This window comes from Mugil cephalus, chromosome 14 (genome assembly GCF_022458985.1).
Source record: "Mugil cephalus isolate CIBA_MC_2020 chromosome 14, CIBA_Mcephalus_1.1, whole genome shotgun sequence".
NCBI classification, from domain to species: domain Eukaryota; kingdom Metazoa; phylum Chordata; class Actinopteri; order Mugiliformes; family Mugilidae; genus Mugil; species Mugil cephalus.
The window spans coordinates 22,196,235-22,216,889 of NC_061783.1; the positions used below are offsets into that span (position 1 = coordinate 22,196,235).

Genomic DNA, 20,655 nt, shown 5'->3' on the forward strand with positions numbered 1-20,655 from the left:
ATTTTTATCAAGTGAATCTCCTACAAAGATATTAAGAACTTAGTGGAACCACTGTGGAGGGTAATGTAGTAAATGCTAACTTCAGCTTAGACGCCCCAGAAACACACAACTAACGTTGAGTTAGCTCGCAGTTAGCATTAGCATTAACATGTAGCAAGAATCCTCCGAATAATGATTAACTTCACGTAGTATCAGTCACATTTTATCTTAACCAGTAACGTTATCTGGCTGAAAGTGATGATGCATCACAAACTAATCTTATCTGACATGAAGTGAGCGTTGTTGATTGTCGCACTCACTCGCTTTTCTTTTAGTCACGTTCAGTCGTAAAGTTTTTTACGACTGGAAGTGGCTGGTATGTGATAAAACTTCCAAGTCAGTGTTTTTAATTTTTCTGGTTTTGGCCCCAAAAAATACAGCAAGACGATGTTTTCATGGTCGACAGTGACAGTGTTTTCACTTCCTCCAGCTAATGTTGTGACATCACAGGCCATGTGAGGGTCTGTTGGGTTTGTTGTTACTGTCCGCCATCTTGTTTCGGAATCTAAACGGCTAAACAGCTAAATGTTAATTATAGCTACACAGACCAAGAGCTGTGATTGGTCCGCTTGGTGTTTCTGCTTTAGCATTTCTTGCTAATTCTCGACATCTCCACGATTTTTAAATTGATTGTTTTGGATCAATAAAGAATCGGTAACTGAGGAGGTTTGGAGACATTTGTACGACTTTGGAGAAATTTCAGTGAAAGTTTCAGTCGTTGTTTATTTATCCCACGTGTACGAAGTTTCCTGGTCACAGTAGCACATAATTAAAGAAGAATATATACAAAAAACAACAATAAATTGGAAAGAATATACAAAATGTACCAAAAAATATCAATGAAAATATAAATATAGAGACATATTCTGTATTTTCAGTGTAGTATGGTAATAAAATTTGTTAAAATTGCTAATATAATTGCTACATATCGTAATTCTCCACATTAATAGTAAGATTTCCTCCTCTCTGTAGCTAGTCCCAGTTTAGGCGTTGGCCTGATGTCAGACTTTATCTTAAGTTGTTGCTGTAGAGATTTTATAAAATTGTTTTCTTTTTACTAAATCCCCCAAAACCTTCCATGACTGCACGTGGTAATTTCACTAACCAAATATTATTTTTTTATTCGTTGTTTTGATTGTCTGTAATCAGAGACAGAGAAATAAGGAAGAAACACAACAGAGACGAAACTGTTGAAAAGGAGTGTGTTTGTGTAATGACAGCGACAGCGACGCATGACTTCTCCTGGTGTTTGATGTTTCATCTTAACCGAGATGCATCCTCAACGGATTTTTATACTTTTTAAAACTCCCCGGTGGACAGCACCTCCCTGTCTGGTTTTAATGTACCGCAAAACTCACAGAGCAAGTATTCGCCACAAAAAAAAACAAAAAAGAAAAAGATAAATATGGAGGGCAGGGATCAGGGAAGTGGGCCTGACTTCCAGGATATTAAAAAGGTTATTGCTCTCCTCCGTCTTCATTTGTTGCCAGGCTGTGAAGGTGCAGACCTTCCAACAGACCGTGGGTGTCGCTCCTTCTATCGCTCTTCATGTGGGATGTTATGTTTTGTTTTTTTGTTTTTTTTTGGCAAATCCACATAAAATCTGGTTTGTTTCACAACTTTTGGAGATGCAGCTCAGTCCGTAACATCTGGCCAATTAAATATGAACATTTACAACAACACACATTAGATTCAGGGTTTGATTCCTAGAGCTGCTCTTCTATCAGCGTTTCTTCAGATACAGGGGAAATATCTCAACCTACTCAAATTAAACCGAACGCTGTTCATGAACATGTCGCAGCTCATTCATGGTCTTGGTCTCTTCTTAAAGCCAAGACTCTGAAGTTTCTATCACAAAAGTCAGTTCTGAAGGAACCACACAGTTAAAAAATAAGAAGTTGTTGAATCCTATAATGACTTTTATCAATGGAAACAGCAGAAAATGACGTATTACATCATGCAGCTTTTACTCAAAATTGGTTCAAGCACCCAGAGGAACATTAAAGGGTTAAGGATTCATCGATTAGCTCAGTGGGTTAAAACATTGAGTCTGGATGCAAGATCAAAAATGTACATAAATAATCATAGTTTCATTGGTAAACGTTGCATCAAACATGATGTATTTGGTTTCTTCCTTCATAGTAACGTCCTCCTCTATTTATATGTCGACTCAAAAGGCCAAAGAGTTAAAGTGAATAATGCAAACTTGGATTTTCTCGTTTGCTGACGTTTATTCAACAATGTTCTGGTAACATCAATGAGGAAAATGGTTCATATCGATAAAAGTAAAGTCATGCAGTAAATACGTCCCAGAATACACATAACTCATGCTGGTTTATAAAAAAAAAAAAGGCTTCGTGAACAGAAACTGAGTCCAGATTAACTTCAGAAAGACCAACACGAAATCAGATTTTATGCAAACCCGTCGAAACAGAATCTGATTTCCGCAGCTGCGTCTCAGTCTGGAACATCTGGCCACTTGAATATGACTAACAAATGACTTTTACAATCCAGGTCCAGAGCAGAGCTGAGCTGCGCCTCCTCTTTTATAGCATTTCTTCAGATCCAGATCAGAAAATATCTTCCTTTCTGTATTTTTCTGCAGAAACGTCAAACATGTTGTTTCGTGGAGCAAACAGTTAGCACGCTACGTAGCATTAGCTTCCCCGTTTGAAGGAACCTCAGCTAACAGGTTTATTGAGTCTGCTGTTAAAGCTCTGGGATGTTTTCTTTACGTGTCTAGTCATGAGCTCAGAGGCCCAGTCACTGTGTCATAATCTGATCTGACCATTGGCAGAGCATGAGCGGTGACTTGGAAAAGCTTAGAGCCGAGGAGGAGGAGGAGGAGGAGGAGGAGGAGGAGGAGGAGGAGGAGGAGGAGGAGGAGGTCACCACTATCACTGTCTGTGACATAACTCCCAGTCGGTGTGTTGACACTGGGAACAGGACTCGTGGGGCGTGTCACCTGGCCGGAATCGTTCCACGTGCATGTGTTGTGGTGTTTTTTTGGCACGCTCATGCGAACGTGCACGTGTCTGGCTGGGTTTGGTTTGTTTGTGCGTGCGGCGGCGCTGGTTGGTGAGTCCACGCCTGCATGGGTGTGTGTGAAATTCACCCAGACAAAGGACATGAAACGTGAAAGATGCAAATATAAAAATCTGAGTCTGACTTTAAGCGCAAACAGCTCGAGGCTGTTTCACTTTATTTATTTTACTGGCGTCTAAATGAATTCTTAAATTACGTGTTTTAGATCAAGTAAGTAAATATAAATGTGATATAAATACGTTAAATAAATCTGATTTTCTTTAAAATGCTACGTCTTCAAATGACACTTACATTCATAAAAAATTATTTTAAAATTTAGCTAAAAACATAATTTAAATCTACGTATGTACTAAGAGTTGAGCAGTTAAACAATTAAATGTTTTGTCAATGAAATACAAAAAAAAGAAATGTGAAAAGTACAAATTAAAAATGCTCCAATCACCAAAGACTTAAGAGTTAATAAATAAAATCTGTTGCTAATAAAATGCAAAAAAAAAGAATGAATTAAAAGTTAAACAGGCAGATTCCCTAAAAGTTATAGCACATTTTAATAAATAAGAATTATTTGTAGATGATATGAAAATAAATACATAAAAGTTAAAAAATGCTCCAGTGATGGAGTAATTAATAAATAAATAAAAATTGTAAATAAATAAAATGTAAAAGAAAGAAAAAAGTTAAACTTGTGCAAATTTGTACAAACATGTAAAACACAAATAAACAGTGAAAGCAAAGGTTAAAAATGTGCCGACGAACAAAGAAACAGTTTTATCAAACCACATGTCCCAAAACAACAAAATAATCTATTTACAGTCATTTACAACAAATAAAAACATGAAATTCTCACATCTCTAAGGTTTTATTTAAGAATGAATGCAGCATTAAATCAACTTAAAAACCGTCTGTGGCTGATTTATTCATCATTTTAATAAAATAATCTTTAAATTCAAACTAACATCGTGACCTTCATCAGATTTTATATGTTATGGCTCAAATGAACGTATAAGCAGATTTAAAGTCGTGTGTGTGAATTAAAGCGTCCGGCGGGAGGAGGGAGGATCTGGTGTGTTTAGGTTGAACTCTGAGGAGTGTTTACGTTAGAGGGAAGAGAGAAGAGCCTCCTTATGTAACTCACTTCCTACATCACATTCCACATAATGTACTTTCTTTTTTTTTTTTGGACACAAGCAGCTGCTGCAGAGGTCAGAGGTCACCTCCTCCATGTCGACAGAGACAGAAATAAACAGAGCAGGAAATGAAACGCTCCTGCTACTGCCTATAGGCACCGGTCAGCCATATCATTATGACCACCTGATTCCTGGTATCGTGTAGGTGACTCGTCGGATGCTTCTGAGGGTGATGGATGTTGTTAGTGGGGGAGGGGGGGGGAGTGGGGCTTTTTCTGTGGATAATCCCACTGATACTTGGTCAGTCTGGGATCTAGTGAATCTGTGCTGTTCCTCGTGTTTTTGTGAGTTGTTCCTAGAGCGTTTTTTTGGCTGCATCCTGCTGGAGATGGCTGCTGAGCATTAAGGAATGTCATTACTATGGGGGGGGGGGGGTCTGGTCTGGTCTGGTCTAGTCAAGATGGGTGCTACATGTCCACATGAGTGAATGCCAGGTCCAAAAAAATAACATTATATTGTCAGAAGATGTTTTAAATGTTATTTACGTCTCCTGTCAGTGGTCATAATGTTGTGGCTGATTGGTGTAAACACTGCTTCCACTAATGCAGCCTAAACAAGTTATTGTGCACGTGACCGTAGGGTTATTTTAATCATGTTTTGTATTAAGTTGTGCATTGTTGTCTGTTTATCTTGGATAAACGAGCTGCGACGTCTCAATTTAATAAAAAAATTTTAATTAAACAAGTTTGTGCTGAACGGTAACAATATAAATTATGTATATATATGTATAAAAAAGATAAAAAAGTTAGAAAAAAAATCTCAGTAATTACTGTGATTGGAGTTAATTGTCACCTCCATCATTGTGTAATTAGTGTAATCACTATTCTCATGGTAATTACATTGTTTCCCATTATTACGTAAGAGCTGGAGGAGGAGGAGGAGGAGGAGGCGGAAACGGAGCGTAAAGTTAAAGCCGTGCGTTTGTTTGTGTCCGAGAGCAGCTGCGAGGGTTTTTCAGCTTTTTATCGTGTGGGTGTGTTAAAGTATAGTTAGATCAAACAACAACCAGAGAGATTAGTCAGGAGGAAGGAAGGAAGAGCTGCTCACCTTACTCTCAAACCCTCGGCTCGGCTATTTTCTGCCGCCGTGGGCGTCTCGGCCCACGGCTGCTCCGGGATCGTTCTCCAAGTTTCGCCCGAAATGGTTGTTATTCGGACGAGGCGGAGGTTTCAGCCTGACTCTTTATCTCTAGAGATAAAAAAAAACCTGGAAGTCTATGGAGATTTATTGTTTTTTTTGGAGCCAGCCCTCTAGTGGACATGTTGAGGAACTGCAGCTTTTGACACAGCAAAACAATGAGCTTAAAGATGCTAAAAAGGGCTCAGGCGATAAGTTACCTGCAGGCTTGTTTCTACAAGCGACACTTTAAACATCACGCAAGTCATTTAATTGTTGTAAAACATAAAAAGTAGTTTGAATTAAGAGCAAAGAACAAATCGTTTCGCTATAAAGTCGATAAAAAATAACTTTCCCCTTTAAAAAGTCTGCACCTGTAGCCTCCATGTGAGGATCAACACGTCTTCAGATCCTGAATGGATGGAGATTTTTAGATGATGCGGCAGCTGTTTTAAATTTCTTGACTCGAATATGAACCTGTTTGAAGCTTTAAACCAAACCTTCAAACATCTCGTCATTAGCCTTTGGTTTCGTGTTGCGCGTCTCCTAGAAACGCTTTTACGCATGAATGTTGACCTTTTTAAAAGTCACATTAGCAGATTTGTTGGGCTCGAGTCTGCACGTTTTCAGGCTTTTCACTTGAACTCGTGCGCCGAGAGGTCGAGAAGAGTCGGAAAACCGGGTGATTGACAGAGAGAAACACGTAATCTCAGCTAAATTAATTTAAAGCGGCGAACGAGAGTTCACGGCGGCTTCTTTCCTCCTCCTCCTCCTTCTCAGACAGGAAATGAAGCCTGTAGAAAAGCAGCCGCCATGTTCTTGGACCGTTTTCAACTTTTTGCCCAAAATGGTTGTTATTAGGAGTCGGGGGGGGGGGAGGGGGGGGGGGTGGACTTGGGTTGACTTATCTGGGATCAGAGCCCCCGTCCAGCTGCCAGGGAGTCAGATCAAGCCCAGCACAGCTTCATCTGATGGGAGACAAACAGATGGACCATAGAGGACGTATAGGACGGATAATGAGAGGACGGACGGTACATGAACATAAACATGTGTGCGCTTTATATAGGATGAGTGGATGAAGCAGTTTCTCTATAAGTCGAGTGAAATAATCCCAAATTCACAGCTTGTCGTCAAATCCTTTTCAAATGATAATGAGTCTATAATAAAAATGATGCTTTTTGACAGAGAAGCATTAAATACTAAGTATCTGCTCTCTCTTTTTGCTCGTTGTTGGTCTCCACCAGCTGCTAAATCCTTTAGCTACATCCACTAGCTCGTTGCTAACTTTGTAGATCTGTGATTTGCTGCGTAGCTAGAAGTCTAAAATTATATTTACGATCTTATATGAGAAGCATTCACTCACTTTTTGCTCCTTTTTGGTCTCCACCAGCTGCTGAACTAAGCATCCAGCTCTTTAGCTGCTAAATCCTTTAGCTACGGTCACAAGCTAGTTGCTAACTTTGTCTGTCTGTGTTTTGGTGCTTAGCTGGAAGATTAATATATGTAAATAGGAATAAAAATGTACAGTTTTTACAGCTCTTTGAGAGAAAAGCATCAAATCTTCTTCTCTTTAGCTTCTAAATCTTTAGCTACGGTCGGTAGCTACTTGCTAACTTTATAGATGTGTTATTTGGAGCTTAGCTGGAATGGATGTAGATCTTATATGTGAAGCATTTACTCACTTTTTGCTCCTTTTTGGTCTCCACCAGCGCTGAACTAAGCATCCAGCACTTTAGCAGCTAAATCCTTTAGCTACGCTCACAAGCTAGGTGCTAACTTTGTCTGTCTCAGCTGGAAGATGAATGAATTCAAATGTATATAAATAAAAAATAAATAGGCATAAACGTGTGTGCAGTTTATACAGGATGAGGGGATGAAGCAGTTTATTTATAAATCGAGTGAAATAATCCTGTTAAGTAATTCGTTCTCTTTTTTCTTTAGCTGCTGAGCTGCTACATCCTTTAGCTTCTGTGGTTTGGTGCTTAGCTCGAAGTGGAAAATGATATTTTTGGGGATTGTTTTCATTAATACGAAAGGTTGTAGACGAGATATGTGAAGCAGTTTCTCTCCTTTTGTCCGTTTTTGGTCTCTTAGCTTCTGCTAAACCTTTAGCTATGTCCACCAGCTAGTTGCTAACGCTGTATATCTGTACTTTGGTGCTAAGCTGGAAGTTTAAAGTTAATGTTTGTATCTTTTTCCTCCTTATATTTGTGTCTGAAGTTAGTCGTTAACTCTGTGTTTAACTTATGGTTGGTGCATTATTTACGTTACGTCAGCTGATGGTGCACGTTTGCACCGGTCTGAACGGGTCGGCCCCTTTTAGCTTTAAATAGAATCTTAACCAGTCACCACTGACACGAATGTAAAACTCTGCAGCAGGACGACACGTCTCCGGGAACTCGAGCCACTGTTTGAGTTTGTTTACAAGTCCTGGTTTGATTGCAGCTGGAACTAAACACATCTAGAGAAAAGTCGGCTTTTTCCTCTCGGGCGTAGGCCACAGAAAAATCAGCAAGACGGGGATAATAACTATAAAGGAGAAGGAGCGACTCCAGCATCCAGAAAGACCTTCACTGGTAGATGCAGGACACATTTTCACATCCTCTTATTTGCTCCTTCGGAAGCTCGGATGTTGCAACGAGGAGTCAGACAAGCGCATGTTTTTGAGCGCGAGTTTAAACCTGAAAAACCACCATTCACAAAGTTCACGTTCACTCTCCCACTCATGCGGCGCAGTCGAGTGTCTTCAGCTGGATCTGAAACGTCCCGCCCAGGTCTGACCCAGCCCAGCCCAGACCAGGCCCAGCCCAGACCAGACCCAGCCCAGACCAGGCCCAGCCCAGACCAGACCAGACCAGCCCAGCCCAGCCCAGACCAGGCCCAGCCCAGACCTGGGCCGGGCCCGGGGAGGATTTGGTTGTGGCGTTGTGGTTGACATGAGTAATAAAATGAGTGACGGCTCACGGCAGACGCAGTCGTGCGGCTGCTGCCTCTGATTTACAGTTTTAAAAAAAATAAAAAAAATAAAAAAACGCCTCCAGTGCACAAAGGTCCTGACGGCTGAGGTCACGTCTGGTTAGTTTTTCTGTGATTTAACAAAAGGATAAATCCTTATTTTGATGAGCTACAACAAAACAAATACATGCAGTTTGTGTCTGAAATCTTTCCTCCACCACCACCACCACTGTTTTTGGTTGATATTTGTCTCCAGCTTTGCAGTTATTTATAAACGGTGGCACGGAGCCTAGAGCTTGATTAAAAAAAAAAAAAAAAATGAGTCTTACAAATGCTGCCACAACGAGAGTCTGACTGGTACTCACATTATTCTTTGAATATATATAAATATATATCTCTGCTCTCAGAATATAGAGACATATTCTGCTTCTAGACAGAGACGGAGGAAAGAAATATAGAAAATCTGCCGAGATCCGGCTGAAAATAGACTTTTCTTCTATAGTGCTGCATTCAGAGAAGCTAAGCTAGTGGAGAGTAGCTGCAGGGGGAAGTCACACACTTCAACATCCTGCACTTACTCGGGCTTTTCTCCCACTTCTGATTCCTGGTGTTTGGATCTTTTAATATTAATCTTTTAAGGTTTTGCACACACGTGTGAAAAGGTCACTCTGGTAAATCCTGCAGGAATCCGGACGAGCAGGAGAGATTCCTGCAGGATTTATTTAAATCTCATCACTCAGGTGTGATTGTTTGCAGAGCTTCAGGCATGAGCACAAAGCTTTTACTTTATTTATGTATTTTTTTATTTTTTTTTATCATATCAGACGCCACGAAGGGTTAAACTTAAAACATCCTGATTCTTGTAAATCCAGCATGATGTGAACCCGCTGCCCCGCTGAGCTCTTTTCTGGCTCCACACTGATACCTGGTGGTGAATCTGCGTCACTGCAGCAAGTTGAAGGCAAAATTAAAAAAAAAAAAGCAAATAACTTGATTTAAGATTTAAATGCACACGTGAAGGATTAGTCTTTAAAGTTTAAAAGGCGGGAATAAGAAAAGAGTAATGTGTATTTTCCCCCCCGTTCATCCCTTAACATGCAGCTTTCAGTCTGAACATATTGTCCAGCGTCGTCTATAGAATAATCCTCTTCATGGTCAACTCATCTCCGGCGGCTTCATTTTCATTCCTGGCTCTGCTGCAGCTCTGAGGATGAAGCATGAGAGACTGTGCAACACATGTGACTCTGTAGCTCAGCAATGAATCTGAGAGGAATGGAAAAAAAAAAAAAAAAAGAAAAAGTAAAAGCTCCAGACTCACCTTCCGTCTGGATTCTTTTAACGCCCTGAAATCATAAAACGTTACTGCTGCTGCCTCGTGTAGCATCTGGAACATCTGATCACGTAAAATCAATTTTTCAATTCATCTTTTATTTTGCATTGTCAGCTCTTTTAAGCAGGTTAAATGTGGGAAACGCATTTTTAAAAGCGACTTTCTCTCATCACAGCAGTTCAACCTGAATCCTTTCAGTTTATCAGCCTCATCTTGTTCTGTTAAGATAACACGACCCTTCATATATTTTTTGCAGATAAAAATCCTCTAAAAGGCCGTTATTACCATATATGTTCAATACAATATAACTTATTAGTGTAAAACTAAAATAACTGAACATAAAGCACAAAAAACAAAAGCAGGTTATATTGCTTTTTAAAAGCGCGCATGCAATTCAACCCAAATCCTTTCAGTTTATCAGCCTCTTCTTCCTCTTTTAAGATAAAACAACCCTTTATTTTTCCACTTTGGGGGATTTGCAGCTTTGCAGCAGCAGATGTTGCACACAGGAGATAAAAATAAAAGATAAAAACATAAAATAAGCAAAAAAATAACAATGTATGGGCGTAAAATCCATTTTCAGCCGCCTCTAAAAGACCATATAAGCCATATAAATACAACTTTTTAGTATAAAACTCAAAGTTATTGTGAGAAAATTGAACATAAAACACCAAAAACAATAAAATAAAATAAAATAATCCCAAGGGGAAATGACATTGTCAGCTCTTTTAAGCAGGTTAAATGTGGGAAACACATTTTTTAAAAGCGTGCATGAAATTCAACCCTCTTCTTGTGTTAAGATGATATAAAACAACCCTTTATTTATCCCATGGTGGGAAGATTTGCAGCGTTGCAGTACAGAAATAAGAATATATGGATGTAAAATCCATTTTCAGTCACTCTGAAAGGCCGTTATTAACTTATATGTTCAATAAAATACAACTTATTAGTACAAAACTCTAAATAATTATGAGGAAATTGAACATAAAGCAGCAAAAAAAGTAGAATCACTTTATTAATCCAAATTTCTTTTCATTACAGCAGCTCAAAGTGAACCAGTGTCCAGAAAATATTTAAAAATAAAATATGTACAAGTATAAGTCAGCGTGTAGAAGTAAATGGATGTTGGATCCATATCTGAATAAATGACCTGACGTCTACTTTAGTCAAACTTCACATTCACATTGTCAGAAACACTGAAGCTGGTTCAGAGCGAAGCTTTAAAGCAGGAATGAAACGGAGACGGAGACAGAGACAGAGACATGTGACAACCTGACCAGGGGGCAGATGGGTTTTAATCTGAAACTAAAACTGGGATGATTGGACGTCTAAACGAGTAATTAAGATGAACGGAGGCAGATTAAACTCCGTCTTAGGTCCAGAAATAATTTGCATGTGCTTTTATCGGCGCTAACCTCTGTTAATCTGTGTCCGTGGTCTGATCAGAGACATTGATTCCACTCAGTTGCTGATAAATCCCGGCTCATGTGTTTTAAACCTGCTGACTTTAAAGCAAGTGGGAGGAGACGGAACGAGCACAAAGAGTCTGTGTTCACGTTAACATGTGAGCGTCTGATGTTCACGTTCACTAAAAGAGAGACGACGGTTTAATGGCGTCGCTGCTGAACAGTTTCAGTCTTTTATCGGTGAATGAAAACACGTATTAGTCTGTGAGCATCAACCGACCGAATCTAATCGATGCTTCTGATCAAAGCACAAACACTCGACACAGATGGAGCAGATTAGCAGAGTTTAACGTCAATAAAAGCACACGCACTTTATTTACTTAGGGTTTGTAGTTTTTTGTGTCAAAAATTTTCATTTTCGAGCCATTCTGTCAGAGCTTTACTGAACTTAAAGGGAAAAAGAAAAGATCTTAACAAAGTATAATGTGTTTTCACTTAGATGCAGTTAACACAGAATCATTTAGACGTAAAATCATCTGGATTTATCCTGCGCTTAAGAAATTGAAATAATGTGAACAGATAATGTTAAAATATCACAAAAAATATCAAAACAATTATTAAAAAATACGAGGAATCTATATTTTTTCATCTCTTGTTCATTTATATTTATTTTTCTTATCTTGTGGGATCAATAAAGTGATGATGAATTTGTTTATGAGCTTTCTGTGGATAAATTTAAAAAAAATCAAATGAATAAAATATCAGAAAATGTTGAAATGTCACCGAAAAATATCAAAATATCAAAACAAAATTGTTATAATTCTCCATAATTTGTCTCTTAGACAAAATAATTTCTTGAATCTTAAATTTTAAAAAATCAAATGAGTAAAATATCAGAAAATGCGAACAGAAAAAGTTGAAACGTTGCTAAAAAAAAATATCAATAATAATAATAATAATAATAAAAGGAACCTCTGTCTTTATCATCTTTGTCATTTTTAAAAAAAAATGTTAAAAAAAATCCACATTAATGTGGATTTTCTGAATCTCATCTGAATTTTTTTTTAATTTTACTTCTTATTTTATTTTATTTTATTTTATTTTAATTTATTTTATTTTATTTTATTCTTATGTCTATCTCTTGTTCATGTTTTTTTTCCGTCTTTATCTCGTGACTCTTGGACAAAACAATTTCCCCACAGGCATCAATACAGTGATCTCAAATTTGTTTATAAACTGTCTGCAGATAAATTCTAAAAAAAGTTTTTTCTATTATTTTAAACGTCAGCTTGGTTCTGTAATTTAAAGACGCTTGGTTTAATTCTTAATTAACTCATGTCGTTTTGAATCTCGTCCCTCTCAGGCGGACAGGCGGTGCCTCAGGACCCGTCACCCCCCTCCACCTGTCCCCCAGGACCCCCCGGGCCCCCGGCGGCGGCGACCCACGGCAACAGCGACATCATGGTGAACTTTGACCCCGACCCGGCGGACCTGGCGCTGTCCAGCGTGCCGGGCCAGGAGGCGTTCGACCCGCGGCGGCACCGCTTCAGCGACGAGGAGCTGAAGCCTCAGCCCATGATCAAGAAGGCCCGAAAGATGCTGGTTCCCAACGAGCAGAAGGTACTACATCTCCCACAATGCATTGCTCTACTGTTCTACTACTCCCCGGCTTAAAGTCTACAAGCTAAACTAAATGCGAGTTTTTCTATTTAACCCTTTATTGAAAATGCTTCTAAATGTGGTTCCTTGCCTCATAAAGCGTTAATAGTTTTTATTCTTTAAGCAAGAGAGACGAGTCTTTACTTCATTTTTTTAATTTGAAATATCTGCTCTGCTCTCTTGTTTAAATAAATAAAGGTTTTTAGGAGGAAAAGGAGCGCGACGCCCACTGGTATCGATCCCTCCCGACGAAACAGAGCCCTAAAAATATTTTTGCGCTCTGATCGGTGGCTCATGCTTTCGCGGTTCAGCGGTGGAGCAGCTGCAGCTCCTGAGGCGTTTGGTTATTTATGGAGAGAGGAAGGCGCTCACCTTGCTGCCTTTATAAATCATTTGCGTGCACGTTTTTGCAGAGAAATGATCTGCGAGTCGCAGTCGAGCTGCGTTTATGCTCCCAGACCTTCCGTTAAAATGATGCAAACGTGAAATCGTGAAGACGAGAACATAAAGAAGAGTTGCAGCTTTTATGAGGCTACAGGGTTATTGTTATTGTTTTCCATCTCACATCAGTTGTCTTTACTTTTCAAAGAGATGTTTAAACACCAGTTAAGAGAAAATCCTTCATGTCTGTGTCTGTTTGTCTGTCTTTGAGCTTTTATGTGTACAAACTTGTTGTATGTTAGTCGTCTTATACCATGGCCATTTACTAAAAACTATAATCTGAAGCTTAAAGGACATTTTATTCCACATAAAATACAAAAAGCAGCGTGAGTTAGCGTAGCTGCTAACTGTGCTGATGTAGCTAAAGCAACAGAACCCCAGACAAACTTAGGGTATTTAACTGCTCGCAAAGCCACTACAAATATAAACCAAGCAGCTAGTTTGTTTATGCTTGGTTAGCTGTGGAGCTAACCACCTTGTTAAAGTTCCATTATCAGAAAAAAAGCTGAGTCACACCAAGCTGACAATCTGCCATCTTTCATTGTTGAGAGTCACCCACGAGGCCCTAGGTTTTACATTGAGCTACTATTAGCTGGGAGGCTAGGAAGCTTGGAAGAGCTACTATTAGATTACCTGGCCTCCCTACTAATAGTAGCTCCTCCTAGCTCCCTAACATACTAGCTAATAGTAGCTCTCCCTAGCTCTTTAGCATTTTAGCTAATGGTAACTAACTCCCTAGCCTTCCAGCTTCCCCTATTCCTAGCCCTTCAAGCAAATAGAAACGCTTCCTAGCCTCCCAGCTACTAGTAGCCCTTCCTAGATTCCCAGCCTCTCAACTAGCAGTAGTTCTTTCTAGCCTCTCGTGTTATCGTAGCTCTTCCTAGCTTCCTAGCCTCCCAGCTAATAGTAGCTCTTCCTAGCTTCCCAACTAGCAGTAGCTCTTCCTAGCCTCCCATCTTATAGTAGCCCTTCCTAGATCCCTAGCTTCCCAACTAGTAGTAGCTCTTCCTAGCCTCTCGTCTTATCGTAGCTCTTCCTAGCTTCCTAGCCTCCCAGCTAATAGTAGCTCTTCCTAGCTTCCCAACTACCAGTAGCTCTTTCTAGCCACCCATCTTACAGTAGCTCTTCCTAACTTCCTAGCCTACCAAGTAGCAGTAGCTCTTCCTAGCCTCCCAACTTATAGTAGCTCTTCCTAGCTATCAAGCCTCCTAGCTCATAGCTGCTATTCTTCAGGTTGTCGGCTGTAGGTCTTCGTCACCAGCGATTCTTGGATGTCAGTTTAGTGCCACCGTGAACCCACAGATGTTTTGGTGGCAGAAAGTTGGTCCGGAGTCGCTCTGTTGGGAACTGATTACGGATTAGCAGTGTAAAGTTTTGAGAAGACGTTGAATCCGAGCGAGTAGCTTCTTCAGAATCAGCTTTATTGGCCAAGTACGAGCGCACGTACAAGGAATTTGACTCTGCTAACTTTTCTCAATGGTACAGTACAAAGCACTTAAATAGAAAAAACAGAGAGCACCGATTGTTCTGCGGCGCCATCTTGGATCGAACGGTAGAAGTTGAGTTAAATAGGAAACTCTGTGGGTAAAAAAGGGACAAGGGATAAATAGTCCCTCTCCTCAATGACACGTGTCCCGACGTTAATGGAAATTAGTTTCTGGTTCTTATAGAAACAAGTTAAGCAAGTTTCTGATGGGCGAGTCCATCAGAAACGGCCATGATGAGGAAATGGAACGACTTCTGAGTTTTATTTATTTATGTTAGTGTTCTGCAGTTGCGACTATTCAGCTGTTGCCACCTTCTGCTTCCTTTCCTGCCACCCTCTCTCTCTCTCTCTCATCACATAACTGACCCTTCTCATCCCACTCTCTCCCCCCTTTTTTCTCATCTCCTCCCCCCACCTTTCCTCCCCACACACACCCCAACATACCACACCGCCGCCGCCGACGACGCCGACGCTGATGCTGACGCTGACGCCGACAGGACGAGAAGTACTGGAGCCGGCGCGTGAAGAACAACGAGGCGGCGAAGCGTTCCCGGGACGCCCGGCGGCTGAAGGAGAACCAGATCTCGGTGCGCGCCGCCTTCCTGGAGCGGGAGAACGCCGCCCTGCGCCAGGAGGTGGCCGACATGAGGAAGGAGCTCGGCCGCTGCAGGAACATCATCAACAAGTACGAGAGCCGGCACGGAGACTTGTGAGGCGTAAAAGGAGACGGCGGAAATAAAATTAGAAGAAGAAGAAGAAAAAGGAAGATGGGAGGGGGACATGAGAAAAAGGGTACAAAAGGCCAACCCGACAATAGCTGCACTTTAGTTGAAATGGCGAGATGGAAGAGGCGGGCGTAGACCTGCAGCAAGCAGCGTGCAACACCGGGCGCAAACACCAAAAAAAAATAAATGAAAATAAATAAATAAATAGTGGGCTTTAGTGCGCACGCTGTGCTTCAGGATTTCATGACAGGAAAGCACAGCGACGCCACACACACACACACACATATATATATAAATATATATATTTTCCTTTCCGGTTTGACTCTCTTTGTACATGTTGCTTGGCTGAACCCACACACAACCACACACAACGTACTGTACTCACCTCGTGACGCCTCGGGCAGCTTTTCGTCACCCTCGGTGCTGTGCTTGCGCCCGGTGTCGCATGGCGTTTTTTGCAGGTAGTGCGTTTCACGGCCCTGCTCACAACCTCCTCTCCGGCCACTTCAAACAGGGTGTTCATCAATTCACAACATGCCACAGTGAAATGTCACGTTTCGAAGCTCGCGGCATGGACACAAGCCAGGAGAGATCAGATGTGTAATTTTTTTTCTATAAATAGTACAGAAGAAGAAGAAGAAGAAGAAGAAACATGTATATTTTTTTGAACTGGGCAGGAAGGCGAGACTAGTCCAGCAAAGAGGAGGAGGAGGAGGGAGGAGGAAGAGGGGGTTTTCGTCCACAACGCAAAGAGATTTTGACATAGGATTATTGTATATTTTTCTATTAGCAGAGGTTATTCAGGAGGAGGAGGAGGATTTTGGAGATAATCTTTTGTATATTTTATATATGGGGGCGGGGAAGGGGCTGTTAGCTGGACAGTCACGGGGCCACATAAAGCGCTTTTCCTCCCAGCTCTTTAAAAAACAAAAACAAAACAAACAAAAAAAACAAAACAACAACAACAATAAATGATCTATTTTCAATTTTACGGAGCTGGTTAGTCGGAGGCTGAACAGAGAATGTATCCCGGTTGAATCAGGTATTTCACACGGCGTGAGACAAGGCGAGGTATCTTAGTAACGATGGGGGAGGGGGGTGTGATATATATACATATATATATATATATATAGAGAGAGAGAGAAAGAGAGAGAGAGGACAGACGGTGAAACAAAAAATTGTATAGTTTTATGAAATTTTTGTGTTTTATTTTTTTCTCCTCGTGATCTCGTCCGAGCACTTGAGTTGTTTCCTTCTCCTTTGATTCCGTGTCTGAATCTGAAATAATTAATCGCAGGGCTTTTTAATTCTTTTTATTTCTACTTTTTTCTTTTTTCTTTTTTTTGTTTTTCTTTCTTGAAGGTGCAGGAATAAACAGGAAGTATAATTAGCCATGTGAGCAGAGAGCAGCTGCCGGACGTGAGCAGATGTTTCAGAGTAAAAAAAACCGAAGAGTTTCGCTGGCGGCCGGTTTCGCTCTGAGTTGTGTTTTTTTTGCAAACTTTCAACCGTCCCGATCGCGGTTCTTCTTTCTTTCTTTTGCTCCTCGATCGTGTCCAGGAAGTGCAAAAAAAAACAAAACAAAAAAACAACACAAACAAACTGCTCAGACGGAGAATGGTGACTGAAACCTTCAGCATGCACGCACACAAACAAACAGACACGCACAGCCCTCACCCAGGTTTTTAACCCTTATTATTATTCTTCTTATTGTTGTTGATGTTGTTATGGACTTCTATGGTGCTGATCTGATCTGATCCTCCACCTGAAACACACACAAACACACACACATGCACATACAAATCACAAACCACAATCACACACACACACACACACATATATGCAAACACACTTTAGAAACACTACCACCATCTCAAACACAGTACTGAACTGCCTATACCCTTTCTTTGTCTTTTATTCCTTCTTTTTAGTTTCTTTTGTTGCATATTGTATTGATAAATCGTATATAGATTTACACTCGTCTATACCTCTCCCTCAAACTTTACCCAATGAGAAAGAGAAATGCACCCTATTGCTACTGTACCATACAACTGTACTATTGATATTGAACTATTCTCTCACTAGATATATATGTGTATATGATATATGCTTGAATTATGTGATTATAGTTGTAATATACATAATTGAATATATTACAGAAAAACCCAATGGAATCATTTTGTCCGTTTTTTCTCAGGTGTTTTTTGTCTGAGTTATGACTTATTAAAGAAAAAAAAACACACACACACACACACACACACAAAAGTTTTTGATCCAATCCAACAATTTGTGATTATTTTTATTTTTTTTTTTACTTTAAATTTTTTGGAGGGAGGGTTTTATTCCTGTTGGGTTTTATTGTTATGATTCAGTTTTCGACCCACTTTGCTACTAACTCACCAGCATGGGACAAAAAAAAAATAAAAAAATAAAAAAATTAAACCACCTGACCCGTCCACTAAGCCCCGCCCACTCATGGTTACTGTTGCTATGGCTGTCAAGCTAGTTTACCACTGCAACAGTGGCATTTTTATAAGTTGTCGACTTCCCACTCAACCAGACATACGATAATTATCGTAATTGTACGATTATATCACCCTCTTTACGAGTAATTCCAAAAATCCCATAATGGCTATTAGCGAACGCAAATTAAGGGTGTGGCCACTTTGATTGACAGGTGGTGCTAAGCTGTTTTCCTCCCCTCTGCTTCTTTTTTCAATCAGCTAGCAGTTAGTTGGAGTCAGGCGCAGCCAAGATGGCGGCAGCCGGCGACACAACACTGAGCTTCAAAACTGTTCTTCAGGAAACTTGTGGAGAGAGTTGCTAGCATCAGAAAGCTTTCTTGAGCAAGTAAGCTAAACCTCAACTATTTGGACATTGGACATCAAGAATCTTATGTTATATTTTTACTTTTAGAAGATAAAGTAACGACAGGAAAGACTAGTTTACAACTTGGTTTAACCTCGTTGCATAACCCTAGATGGTAGCTGCCAGTTTTCTTGCTCACTAGTATTCCAACAAACTCTAGCAAAACAAAACAAAAAGAAATATGCTAACGTCAGCTACACTTCCTAGCAGGCTAATAGTTTGCTGAAATTTATTCACTATGGACTTATAGGCTGTAAATAAAAATGATTGACATGCTATCACCTTCTCCCACTGTACAAAAGTGAAGCCAAAATATAGATGAAATGGACGCTGCCATTTTGTTCTGAGGGTGTCATTTGTTACCAGAGTTGGGGACATGCTAACAAAGTCTGTAGCAAATACACAATGGACACTTTCCAGGCTAATGCCAAGTTCCATGTATCATGTGAGAAAAACAAAAACTCACCTTATAAATACAAACAAAAGTAGGAAGACATGCGATACATTTATTTGAAAAATCTACTGCTACATAGCAGGCTAATTGTTTCTTAAACAAAAGATATGATGCTAATGGAGTTAATTTACAAGTGTTGCGCCAAAGATGGCGACTGTTTTAATTGAAAGTTTAAAACACAATAGATGAACATGAAGATGAACAATGTGTCACCTCTTCCTTCCACTGTACAAAAGTGAAGCCAAAACTTGGAGGAAATGGAGGCCGCCATTTTGTTCTGATGACATCATTTGTAACCAGATTTGGGAACATGCTAACAACTCCTTTCCCGAGCTTTACACAGCGCTACAGCACCACAATCTGGAAAATAGTGGATGCTCCCCAATCATTTGATTAAAAATGATTAGTAACTGCTACTCATTTAGCTAGCTCGCTAGTTATACATCAACTACTCTTTCATTTGATTGTTCTCTTAGCTACTTTCTCGTTAAATTGTTACCAAAAACATTAATTTGCTTGATGGGCCAGCAGCTCCTACCTGTGATTGGACGGTCACTGAATGGGGGGGCGTGGCTTATTGGACGGCTTTACAGATTGGTCATGTTTTTATTTACAATTAAACTCTAGTTCTTGTTACCTGCTATACAGTCGTCACAGTTGCAAGTATTATGTATGATTGTTCTTGTTCTTGTTAAATTTCTTTTCTTGCATCCGCTTTGTTTCCGCAGGGGAAGTTGTGATTTGATTCTCACATAAATCCCTCCTTTGATTACCAAGACCAACTTTCACTTGATTTCCCATCAGCCTGTTTGCTGTTGTGACTATTGACAGAGACTTAACAGAGCCCCAGGTGTATTATGGGAGTTGTAGGTCTCTCCTTGATATATATAAATATATAAATATATATAAATATAAATATATTTTCCTTTTTCTTGTCTTCTTTTTGGGAATATGTTCAAATCTGAGACACAAACTGTTAAATCCCTGGAAGAAAAGTCTCAGAGCTTCTTCCATCTGTTGGTGGATGCAGGAAGCTGTTTTTCTTTTGATACCTGGGATTTGGGGATTTCTTCACAGACGTTTCAGAAACTTTTTTGACAGTGCTATTTTTCTATGTAACTGTGATGTTGAGCGTGCTACAACTTTTTCTTCTGACGGGGGGCGTTTGAGGCCCAACCAACCTTCACGCGGTGGCAGCAGCAGCAGCAGCAGCGACACTTTGCTGCTGCACCATGAAACGGCATTGCGGGTAACAATGACAACAATAATAATGACGATGACGATAACAATAATGTACACAGCCTTGTTGTTTCTTCTTCAACTTTTGTGGATTCTCAGCTAACTTCTCCTTGTTGTGACTGACTGTTATGAGCTACGAGTCCCATGAGAGCAACACTATCCCCGACTCCTCACCAATATTGTGTGCTGTCCACAGAGATGATGGCATATGTTGTCTTTTTCTCCCTCCAAACACAAATAAAGGCTAATCCTTATTCACTGACAGAGCTTTCCTGATGTCTTGCTGTGTGATCTGACACTTATTATTTAATGTAATGTAGACAGAGTCCTCACAACGTCTTTAAGTGTAACTTTCTCAGCAGAAAAAGGGGCTATACTGAACTTGAAAGCATCTCGATACACAAATGTGTAAACATAAGACGCTAAGAAAAAATTTTGACTTGTTAGATTACTGCATTAGAACATTAAATGTCAAAACTAGCCCGAACAATCCAATAATCCTGCTAAACTATTAAATAGGTCTGCAGTTCTTCTAATGTCCAATCGAGGCTCCAAAATCTGCACATGTCTTCAAGTTTATATGTCCAACTTTAATGGAAATAAACAACAGCTAGCCCCTTAACATTCCGGCCTTTTGTCAGAAAAATGTCTTTTTAGGACATACCCAAAGTGAATTGAATGCTGTTCATGAACAGTTTGGAGCTC

The 20,655-nt window shown here is 40.0% G+C and overlaps 1 protein-coding gene across 1 annotated transcript in view; it reads left to right on the forward strand.

The window, feature by feature from the left end:
* The window catches only part of dbpa (D site albumin promoter binding protein a), a 39,616-nt gene extending 19,404 nt beyond the window's left edge, over positions 1-20,212 (forward strand). Inside the window, exons 4-5 of the mRNA XM_047605838.1 lie at positions 12,442-12,698; positions 15,162-20,212. Of these exons, the coding sequence (XP_047461794.1) occupies positions 12,442-12,698; positions 15,162-15,377 (473 nt within the window). The 3' untranslated portion in view covers positions 15,378-20,212. The remainder of the gene's footprint in view (positions 1-12,441; positions 12,699-15,161) is intronic.
* The last annotated feature ends 443 nt before the right edge of the window (positions 20,213-20,655 follow it).